This window comes from Sceloporus undulatus, chromosome 2 (assembly GCF_019175285.1).
Source record: "Sceloporus undulatus isolate JIND9_A2432 ecotype Alabama chromosome 2, SceUnd_v1.1, whole genome shotgun sequence".
In the NCBI taxonomy this organism is placed as follows: Eukaryota; Metazoa; Chordata; class Lepidosauria; order Squamata; family Phrynosomatidae; genus Sceloporus; species Sceloporus undulatus.
Window position 1 is genome coordinate 244,680,691 of NC_056523.1, and position 20,544 is coordinate 244,701,234.

At 40.0% G+C, this 20,544-nt stretch overlaps 1 protein-coding gene across 1 annotated transcript in view; it reads left to right on the forward strand.

The window, feature by feature from the left end:
• Positions 1-20,544, forward strand: part of GDA (guanine deaminase) — a 49,368-nt gene that overhangs the window by 20,325 nt on the left and 8,499 nt on the right. Inside the window, exons 5-13 of the mRNA XM_042449152.1 lie at positions 244-349; positions 1,404-1,431; positions 4,095-4,202; positions 8,808-8,915; positions 13,133-13,230; positions 14,235-14,302; positions 15,610-15,756; positions 18,257-18,375; positions 19,000-19,027. Coding sequence (XP_042305086.1) covers positions 244-349; positions 1,404-1,431; positions 4,095-4,202; positions 8,808-8,915; positions 13,133-13,230; positions 14,235-14,302; positions 15,610-15,756; positions 18,257-18,375; positions 19,000-19,027 — 810 coding nt within the window. The remainder of the gene's footprint in view (positions 1-243; positions 350-1,403; positions 1,432-4,094; positions 4,203-8,807; positions 8,916-13,132; positions 13,231-14,234; positions 14,303-15,609; positions 15,757-18,256; positions 18,376-18,999; positions 19,028-20,544) is intronic.

The window sequence follows — 20,544 nt, forward strand, 5'->3', positions numbered from 1 at the left end:
GTACTCCAAAGGGAACGTTGCAGGCAGCGTTTGGAAAAGTTCCTGTTTTGGACAAAAATTCCTAGAACCCCAAATCCAACAAAGCACTTGTAGTATAGAGAGGAACATTTAAAAGCTTTGGCTGCAGTTCTGATGTGTGCTTATATAAGCAGAATTGATGGGCATGTTTTCAGAAGAAAGCCTGGTTAACAATGTGAATAGAAAATGTTATTTTAAGGTTTATTCTCTTTACATTTTTCACAGATAAATTTGGCCAAAGGGCATTAGTGGGCAAAGTTTGCATGGATCACAATGAATGTTTTCCAGAATATAAGGAGGCTACCACAGAATCTATCAAGGAAACTGAAAGGTAAAATGGTGATTTTGTACTAATTTGGCAATATATTTTTCGAAACACAGTCAGATTGAAGATGTAGGATCCAAGAAGGGATACTAGGGACTAGAAGTTAAAATCTTGATGTTTTAAAAAAACTGGGTTGTCATCATACACTTTGGTGTGTTGTCAGGATGCTGCGCCCGACTCTGCCCCCAGGCTGGCCTTTCAGGCTGGTCTGTACAGGGCATCTTCTGGCTTATTTTGTAATCTTAATAAGAATTCCAATCTGTTGTAAATTATAAAAATGCCAATGTCCATGGAATCAAGAGTATTCTACAATACCCAAACACTCAGCACCAGAAATATGTTCACATGAAATTTTGAGTAGCTGTCAGTTCTCTCTTTAAAAAAAAGTAGCTGGCACCATTACCAAACATATTACTATTGTTATTTCAAATGAGAAGCACGGGAACACATCACCATAGCAAATAAAAGGATTTAACCTTACACTTTTCCCCCAAATGTGGGGGTTGGGTGGGTCTGGAATGGATCCCCCACATATACGAAGGGGCCACTGTATACAAGCATATTTGTGCCATCTAAAAATAGGAGTGTTGAAACAGAACACTTTTGGTGTTGTGATAGTGAGCTGAAATTGTGATTTTGCATTAAAAAAATACTGTCACTGTAATATATAATTAAACTTTCGTTGGATTTTGCATGTTATCTATTTAGTTGTCACAGGAAGCACAGTAATGACCACTTGTATCTTGTTAATTACCAACAGCTTGTACAGATTTGTGTTCAAAATCCTTAGTTTAGTGTACATTTGCACAGTCTTATTAACCTCCATAAAATGGTTTGATTTACAGCACAATTGTACCAATCACATTTTGAGATGATCCATACATTAAGTTCTTTGTGTGTATGTATATGTATGAGGATCCAAAAAAAGCAATGTATCTTTTTTTTTGTCTTATGTTCTCTCTGTGCATATGTGCAATTATATGTTCATATGTATAACCCCTCCCGTCTAATTTATAACACTAAAATACAATACTGGTACTCTTCTCTTTAACTCTTGTAGATTTGTTAGAGGAGTACTGGAGAAAAAAGTAAGTAGAATTGCATTTTCTTCCTCAGAAAATAATTAATTGTGCTGTGGTTTCACTATAAGCTTTTTTTTTTTAAATTAAAAAAAGTATAACATGATATTTTTTTCTGGAAAAAGGTTACAAGGCATGGGCTACTGATTTAGTTCACAGCTTGAGAGTTCCAAACTTAGCTTAGTGTTAAACAAGATATGATGGTAATAGATCCACTGTTTTAAAAGCTGACCTACCTTGATGTATTAAAGGGATGTGGTGGCTTCATGGCTAAGATGCCAATTCTGACAATCAGAAGATCAGAAGGTTGACAGTTTGGGGCCTGTGCACATGGGCAGGATATGACAGACCCGTCCTGTCATATCCTGCCCATAGATCCAGCCCGTTCTTATCCCCAACACATACCTGGTTCAATGTGATTGGTGGGTCTTCAAACACCCACCTGCTTCTGCCTTACCCATCATCAATGCTATAATTGTATACTATGGTCCGTAAGAGCAGAAACAGGTACCTGGCTGCAACCACGTGGCCAGGCACCCCTTTTCCACATTGCAGACTGCCACTGGGGCCTACAAACAGAATAGTGGTGGCGTCAAGTAAGAGGGTACATGGCCATCCAGTCTACTGACTGTCATAGTGGAATTTCTTGGAAACTTCGCTGCAAACAGCCGGTCTCTTTAGACCAGGCAAAGGGCTGGTTGATCCAGGGTCAGGCTGAATCTGCAAGAATAGCATCTGGTCTGCCTGTCCCTGGTCCAGGGCCTACATCTTTACAACAGGGCAATGCCAGGTTGGGAGGGAGGGATATGGGCTTTTTGATCCGTGCATACAGTCCCTCAGTAAAAATAAGCTTCTCTGTTAGAGACTTTGGCCTGAAATGCACGGGACAAATAAAGCTGCTACCAGCTGCTTTGGTGGCATGGCATTTACCTGACACATGTCCCCAAAGTGGCCGGAAGCTGTGCCAAGGCTGTGCTTCAGTCCAAAGGACTGGATAAAAAAGAAGTTAATTTGAATCGACTCCTAGCCAGTGCAGCTTGGGACTGCAGGTGGTGGCCTGCCTTGGGAGCGGGCTGTGCTGTCGCTGCAGTCCTGGCGCAATTGAGGTCGGAGTGGCCAGAGGCTGCCCTTTAACAGCTGTTTGTTTTGCCCCCTTGTTAATTGATGTATGCTTGCATAGCTTTGTGGAAGTAAGAAATCGAGAAAGGGAGGGCATAATACCCTTTACCTATGTATCCTTTTACTTTAAAAACTAGACATGCAGCCAGCTCCTACTGGGTGGTAGAATGACTTTTAAATAGTTGATTCGATCACCATCATCAGGCATTTACCATGTGATTCAAATTGTTGTATTTGGGCAAGCCAATGCCTTTTTTCAAATCCACTTTTGTAAAATAGGAATATGAGTACCACCTGTCTCAGGCCCTTATCACACGTGAACCTGGAACTCCAATCCAGAGCCTTTCCAAAGTAAGGGGGAGCAGAGTCACTTTGAATCCAAGGCAATTCACGTGATTAATTATCATACGTGAAGGATGAAATTGTGCTCATTACTGAGGCAAAGTGAAGTGAGTGCAAAATAAATTACCACACCAGATGGATTCAATAATTAGAATTGGCACCCTCAGTGGGGCTCTGGATGCTGTCTTCCTTCCCTGCTTCCTCCATTTGCCCCCTCCTTAGCACCAGGATGGAGGAGGCCAGTGGGAGCAGGGTCGGGGTAATGGAGGAGGAGGAGGATGAAGCACCAGGACACAAGGGTTCACTGGGGGTGAGATCAGGGTGGTGGAGGAGGAGGAGGATGCAGGAGCAGGAAGCAGGGGGTGACTGGGAGTAAGATCAGGATGAAGGAGGAAGAGGAGGATGCAGGAGCAGGATGCAAGGGGCCAAGGGGGGGGGGTGAGATCAGAGTGATCTTCCACACCAGAGCAATTCGGATTGAAAACAAAGTGAGCTTGGAAACAATTTTTGTGAATTCGCTTGTTACTGAATTCACCTACATCAGGAGTCACTTTGGATTGACTTTGGATCTGGCTAGAACTGCTCCCCATGGAAAGCAATCATGTGTGATAGTACATCACGTTTTAATGTGAATTCGCATGGTTGGACCAGGAGTGACTCTGGATTGGAGATGCAAAACCTGTCGTCTGATAAGGGCCTCAGGGTTTTCATGAGGACAAAATGACACTGCATTTAAAACAATGTTGCAATATTAGTATTAATTGCCTTTTGATCAAAAGTGAATTTTCTCTCATTTATTCTCTCGTCCTTATAATGTACTCGGTTTATTTCTTTGTGATTATCAGTATACAGTATATGTGTCTGTGTGTGTGAATATAATAATTATTTTAAATGCATACTACTCCTGGGCTAGACATGAATTAATAAACAGGTTTTGCAGTAATTAAATAGCACCCGTTTTGTAAATAATGATTAAATAAAGCCTGAATTTTCACATACTAAGTGCTTTGTGCTTTTTAACTGTTTTATATGTGTGCATAGTAGAACATGAATCATGCTCTGGAAAAAAGTTAACTATACAGATTTAAAAGTCTGTGCCTCCCCCAAACATCTTCATGAATGCTACAGAAACAAACTAGTAACAGCTATAATTTAGCATGCTGATGTGCACAAATGTTTATTGTTTATCTATATTATTTGAATATTCTCAGTATCCAAGAGTATATCCCATAATAACACCTCGTTTTGGCCCATCGTGCACAGAGGAATTACTTCGTAGCCTTGGTAACCTGGCAGAGGCTCAAGACATTCATGTACAGGTAAGTTTTTTTCTTTCTGTATTTAGTGGAAATTCACTGATTCAACATTTTTCAGAACTGCAGTAGCTTAAACTCACACACCATTTAGCACACCAGTTCTGATATCAGTCCCTGCAGATATAATACATATGAGCAATGTGACATCCAGTGCAATTTCCTTCATAGGATCAGCTTCAGATGAGTAACCTTTTCTGCCAAGATATACATTTGTTCTCTGAAAATGCATTATGTTTCTGAACAACATGAACTTTAACATAGAGAAACTATAAGAGTGTTTCTGTTTAGAATGTCTTATTTCACCAGGATCCAATGTTCTTTGCTTAGAATCTTGGCACATGTGTAATGGCTACCTGGCTATTGTTAGGGATTCAGTTGTCCTCCCTCAAGGGGTGAGGGGTAAACTCAGAACCCTTTGAAATGGCTGTTGTTCTGCACCCCATTTCTTATATTGAGGGACTGAGAATCCTTGCCACTTGTCAGCTAATCTAGCCACCTGAGTGCCCAGGTTGCGATGGTGGTTGAACCAGATAGTCAGAATCAACACTCAAGCATTCTTAAATATTGGACTTCTACGAAATTTACATGGGAAATGATCAGGCTTTCTGGTACTTTTTAGGGTATTTGTTATATGTATTCACAGATATATAAACATAAGATTTCCCCTAGGGAGAAACACAGATATGGTAATGTCTGGGCACCCAACTTCATTACATTTCATTACATTGCATTGCATGTAAGGCATCTGATATTCAGTACATTACATCATAGTGTAATCAAGATGTTAACATTTCAACAAGACATTTCATGGGGACTTTATCTCTATAGTCAGCTCTTTAAACAGGGTGTGCACTAGCTTACACATAGATTAGCAATATCTTTCCAAACAATATACTTTAATTATTCCATAATTTGCAATACGATCTGAAGAGAAACCAGAGAATTCCATAGTTTGCATAGTGTCTATCTTCAAACAGTGACGCCACCAACAAAAACCCTTCATATCTCCAACCTTAGGTTGAAGCAACTACATCTCCCTCTAAACCACTTTTCCTCCACCACTATCAGCACCTCAACTGCTCCTACTCCCCTGAACTAAGTTCTTAAGTTTTGTAACCTCCTCCACACTGAAATGGGGAGAGATACAGATGTTTCTTCACCACCATGCCACCCTCATACTTGGGGTCAGATTTACCACCGTTTCGTGTTGTGCACACTTTCTGAAGCAATGGGCTGGTGTTTGCAAAGTGTTCACACACATATTTCTGTGTTGAAGGATTATCATGAGGGAGAGATCAGAAATTGGGAGGGAACAAGTCAGATGAAATTGGAAGAGGAAACATCCCAGCAAACCACCAGCCCTTTTGTAAATGCCATGATGCTAGATGCTCACTTTTATGGTTGCTTGTGGAAAAAATGCTTTATTCCCCCTTTGAAGCATCTTCATCAGGAGGGGAGGAGACTGAGATGGGAGAAGAAAGGAGGGAATGATGAACTTCTAGGATTGTGGTAGAAGATGCTCCCAGTGTGCCAGATACCCTGCAAATAATTATTGTGCTATTAAATTTTGAGTTAATACTTGTGAGTCCAAGGCAACAAAAGATATTTAAAGGGGGTAAAGAGAAGGTTAACACTCACTGTGTTAGTTTTTTTTATACAGACATTTCCTAAAGACTTCCACATGTAGAGCATTCTGTCCTTTGTATCTTGCCCATAATCATTTTAACAATACAGTTTAGCCACTTATCCATTAGGTATATATTTTCATCTGTTTGAGAACTATATCTCTACCAGGATTCTGTGAATACACAGCATTGAACAGTTAATTTTCTTGAGCGTTGTTAATATCATTATAATACTGTGTCCAGTTCTGGGAACCACAATTCAAAAAGGATGTTGAGAAACTGGATTGTGTCCAAAGGAGGACAATTAAAATGGTGAAGGGTCGGGAAACCATGTCCTATGAGGAATGACTTAGGGAGCTGGGGAGAAGAGAAGGTTAAGAGGTGATATGATAGCCCTGTTTAAATACTTAAAGGGATGCCATACTGAGGAGGGAGCAAACTTGTTTTCTGCTGCTCCAGAGAATAAGCAAACTGCAGGAAAAGAGATTCCACCTCAACATTTGGAGGAACTTCCTGACAGTAAGAGCTGTTCAACAGTGGAACACACTACCATGGAGTGTAGTGGAATCTCCCTCCTTGGAAGTCTTTAAACAGAGGTTGGATGGCCATCTGTTGGGTATGCTTTGATTGAGATTTCCTGCATGGCGGGGGTTGGACTGGATGGCCTTTGTGGTCTCTTCCAACTCTATGATTCTATTATTCTACATAAGACTATACAGTGGGATCTTGGTATCCACAGGAGATCAGTTCCGGATTCCTCCGTAGATATCAAAATCCATGGATGCTCAAGTCCTGCTTGTCCCCAATGGCAGTGTGTGCACGTGGCCATGCCACCATTAGGGATAGACCCTTTTGTTCCCAATTGAGGTGCATGCTTGTGGTTGTGCTACCACAAGGACAACAGGACTTCAGGTGAAGTCCTATTGTCCCTAATGGTGGTGTGGCTGCGTGCATGCACTGCCACTGGGGACAATGTGGGTTTTCTCTAATGGCAGCATGGTTGTGTGCCCACACAACTGGGGGCTTGCCATCCCTAAATGCTGAAATCCTCAGATGTCAGGTCCGCGGATAAGGAAGCCCCACTGTATCTATTTTAGAATAGCTTTACCAGTACCAGCATGTTTGGTCAGCATTTCTGAGCAGTTTATCAGTCTGCCATTTCTTCAGGAGCAATGCAGGCTGTTGTTAAACAGCCCTTTTCACACAGTGGAGACACGCTGGGCAGTAGTTTGATTTGCTAGCTCTTTCTGGCTCTTTTTATTGTCCTTCACCCACTCAGTTTGTCAGCTGTCCAATGAAAATTGTGTTCTTTATACAGTATATCAAGTACATTAGAAGTTTTTACCTAACGATCATGGTGCACTTGGAAGTCATTTCATTCCCTGTCGTGTAGTGTCCTTCTAGAAGGGTTCATTCCCGGTCAGCTTGTACTCTTATCTTTATTTACATTGCACTGAATATCTGGCAGTTTGCCCAGACATAAACTGAAACCCGTTTGCTTGTTTTTAAGAAAGGAGGGCAGGCCTCTTCTCACAAAGCTGGTTATTTGCAAGAATTCTTATGCCCTATATCTCACAATCTATAGGCTATATTAAATTAATTATGACTTTTATGACCAGGCCAAAAAATTGGCAACTGAATTCTCTGGCCTGTAGTAGCTTCCAAATGCATAGGTTGGTGTACCAATTTTTTTCCCCAATCCCTTCCATTTACTACAACCGTCTATGCCTTAATTTGTATGAAAGAGAATGTGGTGGCAGCTGCTCTACAAGTGATGTGTTTCCATTTTATTTTTCATGTGTGACTGCAAAGAGAAAGGGACTGGTGTGATAATCTCCTATCAATCCAGTCAGTCCAATCCAACTTAATCCAATAATCAAATCAAACATGTTTCTCTGAGCTCAGAATAACAACTATTGCTCAGTAAGGACATCATCATCATCACTATCATCATCATTGACAATCAGTTTCAGAAATGCAGTGCCAGCATAGTCATTTTGGCTGTGAAGGGTAGATCTGTGAGTTGTAGTCCCCAGAAGTACTGGTTAAATGCTAGTACTGCAGCTACTCAGTCACAAACCACAAGGTTGTGATATCAGTTCTAGCCAGCGGCTTAGGATTGACTCAGCTATAATGAGTACCCAGCTTGTTGGGGGCAATTTTTACAGTTGTAAACTTTGTAGAGACTGCTTAGTAATTTATGAAGCAGTATATAAATGAAGCTGCTATTGCTATTGCTGTTTTCCAAACTCTGTGGTTCATTCCAGGGCTTTTAGCACCTCTTCTTCTCATAACTGTTGAATGGATCATCTTAAGCCATCTTCATGTTGTAGCCCTGTAGAACATACTTCTTTTAAATGCTGAAATCCTGAGGCTAAGTTGTGTAGAAGGAAAATGCAGGAGTGGGTTGAATCCCATCATCAACCTACTAAACAGCTAAAATCCAAAAAAGGAACCTCCCTCTATAGTCAGATTAGGCAATCCTCACAGGCTGTGATGGACTGAAATGCTTCCACTCTGGATCCAAACGTTGCTCCATCCAGTCCTACCCTTGACTTGCTGGCTAGGGCTACTGAAAGAGTCAGACCTAACCATATGTGGAGCGCTTCACTATGCCTCCTCCCCGCCATATTACACATTTCTTAGGCCTGTTACAGACTGCCAAAATAAAGCTGCTTCGGGTCTCTTTGGAGGTATGCTATTTGAATGATGCATGGGTCCTAAGAGTCCGGAGGTCGCGCCAAAGCCACACTCCATTCCTAAGCACTGGAGTGCAGCTTTGGTGCAGCTTCTGGATTCTTAGGATGCATGCATCATTGAAACAGCATACCTCCAAAGAGACCCGAAGCAGCTTTATTTTGGCAGTCTGTAACAGGCCTTAGATTCAGGGAAGTTCTTATAATTTCTTTTCATCTTTGATATTAAATTAAGCATAAATGCTGACCCTTGTCTTTTCTCTCTCTTTCTCTCTCTTTCCCTGCAGAGCCACATAAGTGAATGTGAAGAAGAGGTCCATCTGATAAAAAATATGTTTCCTTCATATCAAAATTATACTGAACTGTATGATAAAAACAAGCTTCTTACAAACAAGGTATGATTTTTAAAAGGTTTATTACTTGAGCTCCTGTATTTTATATGTCAGGTGAAATACTTCCAAGTTGAAATATTGCTCACATTGATAATTAACAAGAAGTGCATTACAGTGAGCCCTTCCCTAACATGGGGGATCTGTTCTGGACCACCACCCCATCTGTGTAAGGCAGAAACCGTGTATGCTCAAGCCCCATTGAAAACAATGGTGCTTGTGCATGCGGTGTGGCATGGCATGCACGGCATTCTTTTTATTACAGCACAGCTTCAACATAAGCTGAAAGCTGCGTATGGTACGGGTGCACTGTATTCAGTTTTCTGAGGTGTGTTACAGCCAAAGGGGGAAGCATACCATTTTGACATTTAGTACATTTATATTGCACCTTTCTCCCAACATGGAATTACAGAATGTCATGTCCATTATTGCTATGGCCATGCTAGCTGGGAAATTTCGTGCTTTGTGGTTAAAAAAGTAAAAATATCAAGCTCTGTTGGTTTTCCATCCATTCAAAGGCCAGAGCTCAGTACCCTGAGCATGAAGCAAGCAGACTACTTGATGTGGACTTGGGCCATGCATTGGCTTCCAAACCTTGTTTCTAACTTGGTTTTGTCTGAGCCTACCTGGAAGGGAAAGATTTAGTCTACTCTTCTTCTCTCCTCCTTACTGATGTATATGAGTGTAAACTACTTTTGCATTTTGAACTCAGTTTGAACCAACTGAAGTAAGTGAGGAAAAGGGGGAGAAATGGAAGCAAGAGAGAAAAACTGGGACATTTTAAAAACAACTGAAATAGTGGGATGACAGAAAATTAATCATGACTGCCCCTGCCAAATCAGGACAGTTGGAGGGTATGGCATCATAACTCGGTATTGGCTAAGTTATCTAAGGCTGCTGGGAGCTAGAGGCCAAAAACATGTGGACAATTGCCATTTCCTATTATGGAGGAATAAGATTTCAAAACTACTCACAAGTGCTTTATGAAAACATACAATACTTCCTCCCTAACAACTTAATGTGTTTGATACTGGAAGCTGCTTAACACTCAAATGACAATGTTTGGAATTCTGCAAGTTGTTTTATATTTAGCTTGTTTAAGATCATTTGTGTAAATCAGTTTAATATTTCTGATAACATGTTTTTAAACTTGTCTACATTTTTATTTATCTGATTGATTAATGTTACTTTAATGTTAGCTGCCAACTTCTGAGGGGGAGGGGATGTTCTCTTGAGGACTGTGCCTGTTCCATTATGGAGCATATCTCACCACTAAAAAAACCTAGCTTATCTCTCCCGAGTTGAATTCTAATTTGGGAGGCAGCCGGGTTCTATCACACATAATTCGCCGCTGAATCCTCTGGCCAAATACATCCTGGATACAGCCCAGGACCCAGGAGCGCTCAGTAAGCCTTTTTTCAAAGTCAGAAAACTCAACTCAAGAATTCAGCTCGGGAGAGGTAAACCAGGTATTTTTAGCGGTGCAATAAACTCCTATATGTTGAATACATTTCACTTTGAAACTGTAGCCCATTCCATGCTTCTAATATTTTATAATGCTTCTGTTTCTGTGCAAATTTCCAGTACATCAAAATCGGAAATATGTATTTGTGTGTGCAGTTGAATTAATTTCACTGCAAATCTCCAGATTTTTCAGACAATTTTCTTTGTGACTTCTTTTCCCACAGAAGCATTCTGAAATTAATTATGACTTGATTATTCAGTTAAGTTTTTCACAAACCTGACTTTGAGGCAAACTGTATAAACTTCTTTAAAATCCTTGTGAGGGAAATCTTTCAAAAACTTTTAAGGCATTTTTCAAGTAACATTGTATATCCGGAACAATGGATGCAAGCTGCAGGAAAAGAGATTCCACCTGAACATTAGGAGGAACTTCCTGACAGTAAGGGCTTTTCGACAGTGGAATGCACTCCCTCGGAGGGTGATAGAGTCTCCTTCCTTGGAGGTCTTTAAGCAGAGGCTGGATGGCCATCTGTCAGGGATGCTTTGATTTGGATTTCCTGCATGGCAGGGGGTTGGACTGGATGGCCCTAGTGGTCTCTTCCAACTCTACGATTCTATGATTCTATGATTCTATCTTGGGGGAATATGACTAGTTTGCCTTTGAAAATATCCCTTTGGATTTTAAGATTTGCATAGTGTTTTATTAGTTGAATTAGTATCAATTAGCAGCTTGTTTACACAGCATTAATCATGCTAATGAGATTGAAATTTAAGTGCTATGCCTCTAAATAAAGTAATTAGTGATCAGGGTTTGCTGCAGACAGTTTCCTGGTTTGCATATGGCAGGTTCTTGTCATGCTGAATTTTTATATGCAGCTACAAAGATGATTATCTGAGAAGAAAACAACCTTTTCTGTCACAAGGAATAAACTTTCCTTAAGAAAGCATTTAAGCATATTTTATAATTCATACAGATGAAGAGAGATAACTTTTTAATTGTATAGTAGTTGTTCAGATGGAAAATATCAAGGATGTATAGCAGTGCATGTGAAAGACCTAGGGGTCTTAGTGGACCACATGAGTCAGCAGTGTGTTGTGGCAAAAAAGCCAATATGATTCTATGCTGTATCCATAGTATCTATACTGAGGATAGTAATAGTACTACTCTATTTAGCTTTGGTCAGACTTCACCTTGAAAACTGTGTCAGTTCTGGGTACCACAATTCAAAAAGGATATTGACAAACTGGAAAATGTCCAGAGGAGGGCAACCAAAATGGTGAAAGGTCTGGAAACCATGCCCTATGGGGAACATTTTGGGGGGTTGGGAATGTTTAGCTTGGAGAAGAGAAGGTTAAGAAGTGACATAATAGCCATTTTTCAGACTTTAGAAAGGATGTTGTATTAAAGAAGGAGCAAGCTTGTTTTCTCCTGCTCCAGAGATTAGGACATGGAGCAATGGATTCAAGCTACAAGAAAAGAGATTCTACCTAAATGTTAGGAAGAACTTCCTGAGTTAGGAGCTGTTGGACAGTGGAACACATTCCATGGCAGTGTGGTGGAGTTTCCTTCTTTGGAAGTTTGTAAACCGAGACTGGATGGCCATTTGTCAGGGATGCTTTGATTGTGTCTTCCTGCATTGCAGGGGGTTGGATTGGATGGCCCTTGAGGTTTCTTCCAACTCTGTGGTTCTTTTTGCTCAGCAGCTCAACCTAGGCTGGTAGCTTCCATGTTAGTGGGATAGTGAATCTCCTCCAGCTTTTACTCTAAACTACTGCTTTCCCCAAACTTTTGTCCTCCAGGTGTTTTGAACTTCAGCTCCCAACATTTCTGTTTGCCAAGTGGGCTGGAGCTTTCGGCTGTTGAAGTCCAAAACACCTGGAGGACCAAAGTTTGGGAATCAATGAAATAAATCAAGGGTGGGAAATGGCTCCTGCACCCTACTTCTGTGGCCCATGAAGTCCCTCACCAACCTGCAAAATCCCGCCTCCTTTTTATTTTTAAAAATCAATGCACTGTTCCAGCAAAGCTGCCCCAATATTTGAAAGCAAACAAAACCACCATACCCTCATAACAACTCCATACTACCTCAAATACCTCTGTTTTCCTCTGCAGTCCCTCTGAAAATGGCAACATAGTGTCACTTCCTATCACCATTTTGAGAGGGATTGCAGAGGAAAATGGAGGCATTAGGACTTGCTGTGTGAGAGTGTAGCCCATGGAGGGAATCAGGGATGGGAAGTGGCCCCTGGTCCCCATGTAGTTGCCCACCTCCAGTTGCAACCTTAAAGGAGTTATCCAAGGTGCAGAACCTTATTCCAAAAATAGATTCATCCCCTTGGATAGGCCATTTGAAGGTTGAACTAAAACCCAGAATGGATTCATTACCCCACTTATATGAAAAAGGCTTGCGATTGCACCTGACTAAACATGTGATTCATTTTGACTACAGATTCAAAAGAAATAATTGTATGCTAAGGACCTCAAAGTTTTGTGAACAGGTTAACACAATACCATGTTATAGTGCATACAGTAGTAAAAACAAGGTTTTTGTTTTGGAATGTATTTTTCTTTAATAATTTCAAGAAACGGATGATTAAATCTGTGAATAAAGAATCCATGGATATGGAGGGCTGACTGTACAATTTCTTCATTGATTTTCGAAAGAATTGCTCTAATCATGGAATCAAAACAGAAACTGGAAAAATGGTAACCATTCCCAACAACAAAAGTGAAATATTCTGTTTTTTTTTTTTTAAAGACCATAATGGCTCATGGCTGTCATCTGTCTGATGAAGAACTGAAAATGTTTCATCTTAGAGGAGCTGCCATTGCACATTGCCCAAATTCAAATATATCGTAAGCAAAATAGCATTACATACATAAAATGTATAGTTTTTTTAATGTATGTTTTTAATAAATGAGTTAAATTATAAATTGAATTAAATCTATATTTTATATAATAAGTGAATCAATTTATCTAAAGCTATGTGTTAGAAAGTACACTGCAAGATGACAGAAGGGGACATGGGAGTACCATTTGTGGACAAGGAGAGAGTCAGCATGCCAGCAGTGTTTTGGACAAGACAGCATGGCTTTAGGGATAGTCCAAGAGAATCAACACCTATGTGGGGAAGATAAACAGGAAAAGAAGGAGTCAGCAAAGCTAGCTACACATGTAAGGCTGAGCAAAAACTCAGTGGGGGAATCACTTTTAAGATTTAGGGGAGTGATTTCTTCTAAAGAATAAAAGGCATACAACTCACATTTAACAAATATTAATGGCATAGAACCATTCCTCTTTTGGGGTCATGGATAAGATGTAAGGCTGATTAGGGGTGCATCTACACTGTAGAAATAATGAAGTTTGACACATCTGGGATTTGTAGTTATGTGATGCACCAAGCACTCTTTGATAGAGAAGGCTAAAGACCCTGTAAAACTACAAATCCCAGTATTCCATAGTATGGAGCTACAGCACTTAAAGAGATGTCAAACTGCATTATTTCTGCAGTGGAGATACACCCTAAGTTAAGAACTAGAAAGGAGGAAGGCTTCTGCATATTGTGGAGGTGCCATGCCTGTTTCATCTGTTGTACGTATTAAGAGAGAAAAGTTCAACCTTTTATTTAATATAACTTTGGTTGGGCAAAGTGGAAGTTCTTAGTGAATGTATTAGATGTGCATTTAAAATGAAAGGGAGGATGAGTTCCTTAGTAATGATTCTGTTCTCTTTTGTTTGTTGGCTTCACTCTTGAATTACACTTTATGAATGGCTTTTAATGATAAAAAGCATTACGTACAAAGCATCTGTAACTGGAAGAAAAATTGCCATCCTTTTCTTTTCCTCTCTTCAAATCCAGACTATGTAGCGGGCTTTTTAATGTAAAAAATGTTCTGAAACATGATGTGAAACTCGGGCTTGGCACAGGTGAGTAATTTATTACATAACATTTTATTGTAAACACAATGTGTTAAACAACTAAAAAAAAAGACATTCATGTTCATGTGGGTCAACATTTTGCTCCAAATGCACTCTGGAGGCATGGAAGGCATTTCTACCATGTTTGGAGTCTTGGACCCCAAGGGTCAAAAATTTTGACAATTTTTTCCAGTTTGTTTTACTCTAAAATGTCTTCTAGGTGATGGGCCCCTATTTCCACTACATTTTATATCTCCCTGGGTCAGTTTAGGGCTTTTTTAAAAAAACAAATAGGAAGTGACTTCTGCTCAATTCTTGCTCACCTGGTGTTAAGAAAGAAATTGGACACAAAATGGCCCAGGAAGGCCCCCAAACATAGTGGCTTTGGCAGCCTATTGTCCTTACCTCTGCTCCTCCTGAGGACTAGAACCTCAGAACACAACAGCATTTGCTGATTGGAAACTCAGAGAAGGTTAGTTCCATCTCTCAGTGGGATCAGAGGACCATGATGAAGGCATGGCTCTTATTTTAATCGTGTTATATAGCTGCTGCCAGGGTAATTCATGTTAGGAAAGCAGAACATTGGGGGTGGATTCCTCTGGAATGCTCTCCTCCCTCAAGGTAGCAGGGGAAAGCAGGTGGGGTTCAAGACCTTCCTGGACCTCTGGGGGAATGAGGTTTAATGGCCTGTTAGGAAAATAGTTAAAATAGTGGGATAGGAAAACTGTTATGTAGGGTTTTTTTTTTTGAGCACTCACTTTATTAGCTATAGCAATGGATTGATGTTTAATAATAATTTAAATTAATACTCCCCCTTTTCTACTTAGCTGTAAACAAACAGTACCCCAAGTTAAAATCTGCAATGATTGCATGCTGGGACTGAGAGAAAAGAGGGAGACTTGTTGGTAGATGGGCTTCCCTTCATGTTATCTTTGTCTGGCTGAAGATCCAAAGATAACCTATGAAGAGGAATCCATGCCTAGTTCATTGGGAAGAAGTATAAAATCCAAACTAGCTCACTGCATCCAAATGCCTTAGAGAGTTTTATAGGCCTGGCAGTGCAGTTGATATTTAGGTGTGGTCGCTGACTCATAAAGCAGAATATCCAGAGCAAGGACAGCCTTCTGCAGCTAAGCGGATCTATCCAGGAAGTATAGCAGTTGGCAGAAAAGTAATCTATAGCAGAAATGTGCTCCAGTAACATATCTGTGTCATAATAATGAACCTTTGATTGCCCACATATTTGATGAAACCCACATTATCACCCAGTGGATATTTTCTTGCCCACTGATTTTTGGTATTCTGTTCTGTTACAGATGTTGCTGGTGGGTACTCAGCTTCCATGCTTGATGCTATCAGAAAGGCACTTATGGTTTCTAATATCCTTCATATTACTCGAGAAAATGAAGCAGCCTTAACCCTGAAGGATGTTTTTCGACTAGCAACCCTTGGAGGGAGTGAAGGTAATGAAGTTCTTTTTTTAAAAAAATATTTATGGTATAATGCTTACAGTTGTTGACTTTAAAAAAAATGTCAAGGAACTTCTTGTGCAAAACACCTCACACACAAGGTCTAGCAAAGAGGGAAATGAAACCAAGGCTGCATCTGCACTGCAGAAATAATTTGACACCACTTTAACTTCCGTGGCTCAATGCTATGGAATCCAGGAATTGTAATTTCTTGTAGCACCAGAGCTCTCTGTCAGAGAAAGCTAATTGTCTCACAAAAATACAGTTCCTAGACTTCCATAGCATTGATCCATGGCAGCTGAAAAGGTCAAACTGGATTTTTTCAGCAGTGTGGATGCAGCCTGAGTCTGTTTACATCACAGAGACTTATGTATAATGAACAAAGGTTGATCTTCTTGAAGAGAGGTAAGAAAAGATACTACAGTAGATTGCTATGTTGTATCAGGAAAGTTGGAACATCTCATCTAGAGAAGCTGTTATCATGCATGCTTCATGAAGGATAGGCAAAGAGAGAAAAGTGAGGGCAGATGAGACCCTGGATAACAAATGGAGGCTACATGATGCAGTAAGAGAGGGTTCGGACAAACACACAAGCAAGCAAACAAACATACAAATGGGAAGTTACTGTAAACATGCTGTGCCTAAACTCTTAGAGAGTGACATGCAATCTAACTACCTGTGTATAGATATGAAAAAGTTGCCAACTCCAATGGTATGTTCAAAGCTGGAGAGAGCAGTGAATGTCCACCTCCTTGCCACCTGCTCTTTTCTCAGGCAGACTTTGTCTTCCAAAAGGCTTTTCCTCACAATGTTCCAAATGTATGTATGTAAGGGTAAACCCACAGGAGAATAAGCTACTAGGGTGCATGTGATCTGAGCAAGGAAATAATGTAGAAGATAAGATTTTTAATACAGAAATGTTGTTGGGCTGCAGATCCTATAATCCTTCATGAAGAGCTATTTTTGCTAGGTTTGAGGCAAGTTGCTACTAACAGCTTCTGGAGTTGCCCACTTCTGATCTTTAGTATCTCTCTTCCTCAGCTCTAAGATCTTAACTCCTTCCACCAAGAACTGAAGCTGCTTTTCCTGGCTAATCATTGTGCAGTAGAATTAAAAACTAAATTTATACTGAGTAAGCTATGAGTGAGGGAGTCTGGAGTGTCTGTGTGTATGGCTTTTCACCCCCAGATTTTGAGATGTTCCCTCGCTCCATTTTGACCACAAGCTTTTGTTAGTTGCAGGATATTTTCTGGCCCTGGTGAAAAGTTTACTACTTTGAGGGTTAGCTTCAAGTATGGAGTTGTGTTTAGGGTCAGCGTTTTAATTTGCACTTTTGGTATTTCTTGACCACCACCACCACATAAGAATTACAGTGTTCCCTGAACAGGGCCCATTTACTACCAGCCATAGCACATCCCTTTCAGTTCTCTCAAATGTTGTTTAACAAAAAATTAGAATGGCCATTTTTTTTTTGTCCCAATAAATTATATTGTTGGGACAGAAAAGTACCCCAGTAGCAAAAACAACAGATGTACGGTGGACCCTTGTTATACGCTGGGGTTTGGTTCCAGGATCCCCCATGTATAACAAAATCCATGTATGCTCAAATCCCATTAAATATAATGACATAGCAAAATGGTGTCCCTTATAAAAAATGGAAAATCAAGGTTTGATATTTGAAATTTATACTTTTTTGGAACATTTTCAAACTGTGATGCTTGAATCTGTGTATAAAAAAATCCACGTATAAGATGGTATTGATACATTTTTGCCCTTTTTAAAATTGTTAAACAAAATGCCTGTACTGGGAAATGGGGGAAATTAGAGGGAATTATTTCCAACAGTTGTGAAAATGCCATAAAATTACTGTATTTTAAGTTTCATGCTCTGCAGTGACATGTGACTCTTAGGGAATAAAATGCCCTCGAGAATTGAAGTGACTCTGGGGAGAATGTTATAAAGTGTCATCTGTACAAATGCCCAGTTTTTCTTTTTTAAACTTTTTTTGGTCTTTTCTGATTAGCTCTGATGCACAAAATTGTTAGTCTCATACCACCCTCTTGTGTTTTAAGTGGAAATTGCATTAAAGACATTGCTGCAAATGCTACCAAATTTGAGCCTAACCGCTTTCCTTCAAGGAAATGGGCATTACACAGGTGGTTATTATTACTTAAGTACAGTTTGCCATGCTTTAGAGAAAATTAACTGGTGGCTGCATGTTTTAGGAGAGTTCCTGAAGGGAGCCCTTAGAAATATCTTTGCTATATTTCACCTTCACCTGTTCAGAATGAGACTTCATCCATTGTGGTATGGTGATAGAATCAATGCTAGAAAAGCTTGTGGGTAAATAATCAGTTTGATGTTTTCTTTGCATTGCAATATTTCATTTCATTTTAAGATTCATCTGCTTGAATCAGAGCTTTACTTGTATACAGATTTGACTACAGTATCTGAAAGAGAAAAGGATTGTTTCTTATTTGACTTTGTTTCACAGCTCTAGGACTAGATACTGTGACTGGAAACTTTGAGGTTGGCAAAGAATTTGATGCACTGCTAATCAACACCAAAGCTTCAGACAGTCCCTTTGATTTGTTTGCTGCTGATGGTCCTGAGGTAATCACCTGCTGAATCATGGAAATTTGTTGCCCATATATAGCTTGAACTAAGCTATTTTTCTGGCTGTTTCATCTGGATAAGGCCTCTTTTCAAACCTAACTACTCAACACAGAGAAAACAGTAAGATAAACAAAGAAAGCCTTTGGTTGCTTACTTTGGTATCCCTCTTGTTGAATTAGATTAGAGAAAGGAAATACTGTATTGCAGAAAATATTTAATGTGGAGAAATTAAATGAACCCAACAGATTCCCACAGAAAAATTGTGATAAGAAACTGGATCAATTTATTTTAAACCCAATATTCTTTCCCAAGCTTAAAACTGACTTTTGGTTCATGATCGTCACTTTGGGAATTGAAAGAAGGGAGGTTATATAACAATATGCTGCCGAGAAATAACCATTATCGACTGAAAAGTATTTGCAGCAGAAGGTTATTTATTATAATGTTTTAAAATTTTGAAATACTTATAATTTTAAATTAGACTTAAGGCAAATAGCCATCTTAGATTTGAAATCTTAATTGTACTGGTGTTTTAGACTACTGATAGTGACTTGTTGGTTTAATTTGTTAGCGATGAGGAATTACTTTTTTGAATTTTTGCTTTTTCTCTCATATTTTTAGGATATTATCCAGAAATTCCTGTATCTGGGTATGTATCAGTTCTGATTATATAGATATTTTAATCTGATTGCAAAAGAAATATCTGTTTCCTATGAGCACTAAGACACTCCCCTCTTTTGGGTTAAAACTTCCTTTTAAAATGGATGTTGGAATATTTATTTTTATAGTAACCAATGCACAGGTTGAGCATCCCTCATCCAGAATTCTGCAATCTGAAATATTCCAAAACCAAAACTTTTTTCATGGGTGGCTTTATGTTCAGGCTTTATGTTGATTAGAATAGTTGGACACATTTCTGTCCCCACTTGCCCTAGGTCTCATTAAAGTGATGGCTACTTGGACCTATTGTAAATATGCCCCACTGCATGGTAAACTTTTATGAGGGAGGAGCCTGCTCACATCATGGCCATGAACTGGGGCTGCTCCACAGAAGTGAGAAGGAGACACCCATATCACACTATGGAGATTACCGCACTAGGGTAAAAGCGTTCCCCAGTGCGTTCTCACGGGCGCGAGCCTGGAACATGATGAGGGCCAGAACGCTATTATACCGCACAGCGGAACGCTGCCGTCGCCGCCGGGCGTTCCAAATGTGTTCCCAATGTGTTCCAGGGAGGCCATTTCTGGGAACGGTTTTGAAACCGTCCCCAGAAATGGCCTCCCTGGAACACATTGGGAACACATTTGGAACACATTTGGAACACATTTGGAACGCCCGGTGGCGACGGCGGCGTTCCACTGTGCGGTAAACTAGCGTTCTGGCCCTCATCACGTTCCAGGCTCGCGCCCGTGAGAACGCATTGGGGAACGCTTTTACCCTAGTGCGGTAATCTCCATAGATTACATCTCCGATTACATCTCCCTGCCTTCACAACTATATGCTCATTAGGAAACGGCAGGCATCAAAGAAAGAGATGAATTTATATTAAATTTAATCTAATTAGTATGTCTTGAGAAAGGAAATAAATCCAAGAGGAACACTCTTATGTTCTCTCAGTATGCATACCACATTTCAGGTGTCTAAGTTTCATGGAGTTGTGGTTGTAATAGAGAAACAGAAGGGAAGACAGATGAAAGCACATTTTATGGATGGCTTACGTCTGCTGGCTATGCTAAGTAATGGATGTTTAAGTCATTAACTTTATTCTAAGACATCAAAATGTCAGTTCAAAAGGATTTTAAAGAATGTTTTGCAGCGCTTTTAATTGAGGAGTGCACCACTCCAGATGTTTTTGGGCTACAATGTCCATCAGCAGTAGACAGTTGGGAATATGGTAGTTGCAGTCCAAAAATATAACTGGAGCACCACATTTTCTCATCCTGTTTTAACTGAAACAGAGCACCAGAGATCCCTATCCCCACCATGGCAATTTCTTTCTATGATATGATATGATGATTGAATCTGTGGAATTGCTGCTTTGTATATACAAAGTTTTGTTGATAGCTGTGGACCATAAAGGTCAGTGCAAAGATATACTTAACCACAGATAGGCTGGCCAGTGGACATCGCTGCATTTGAGAAAGCTGACTTACACATGCGAGTGC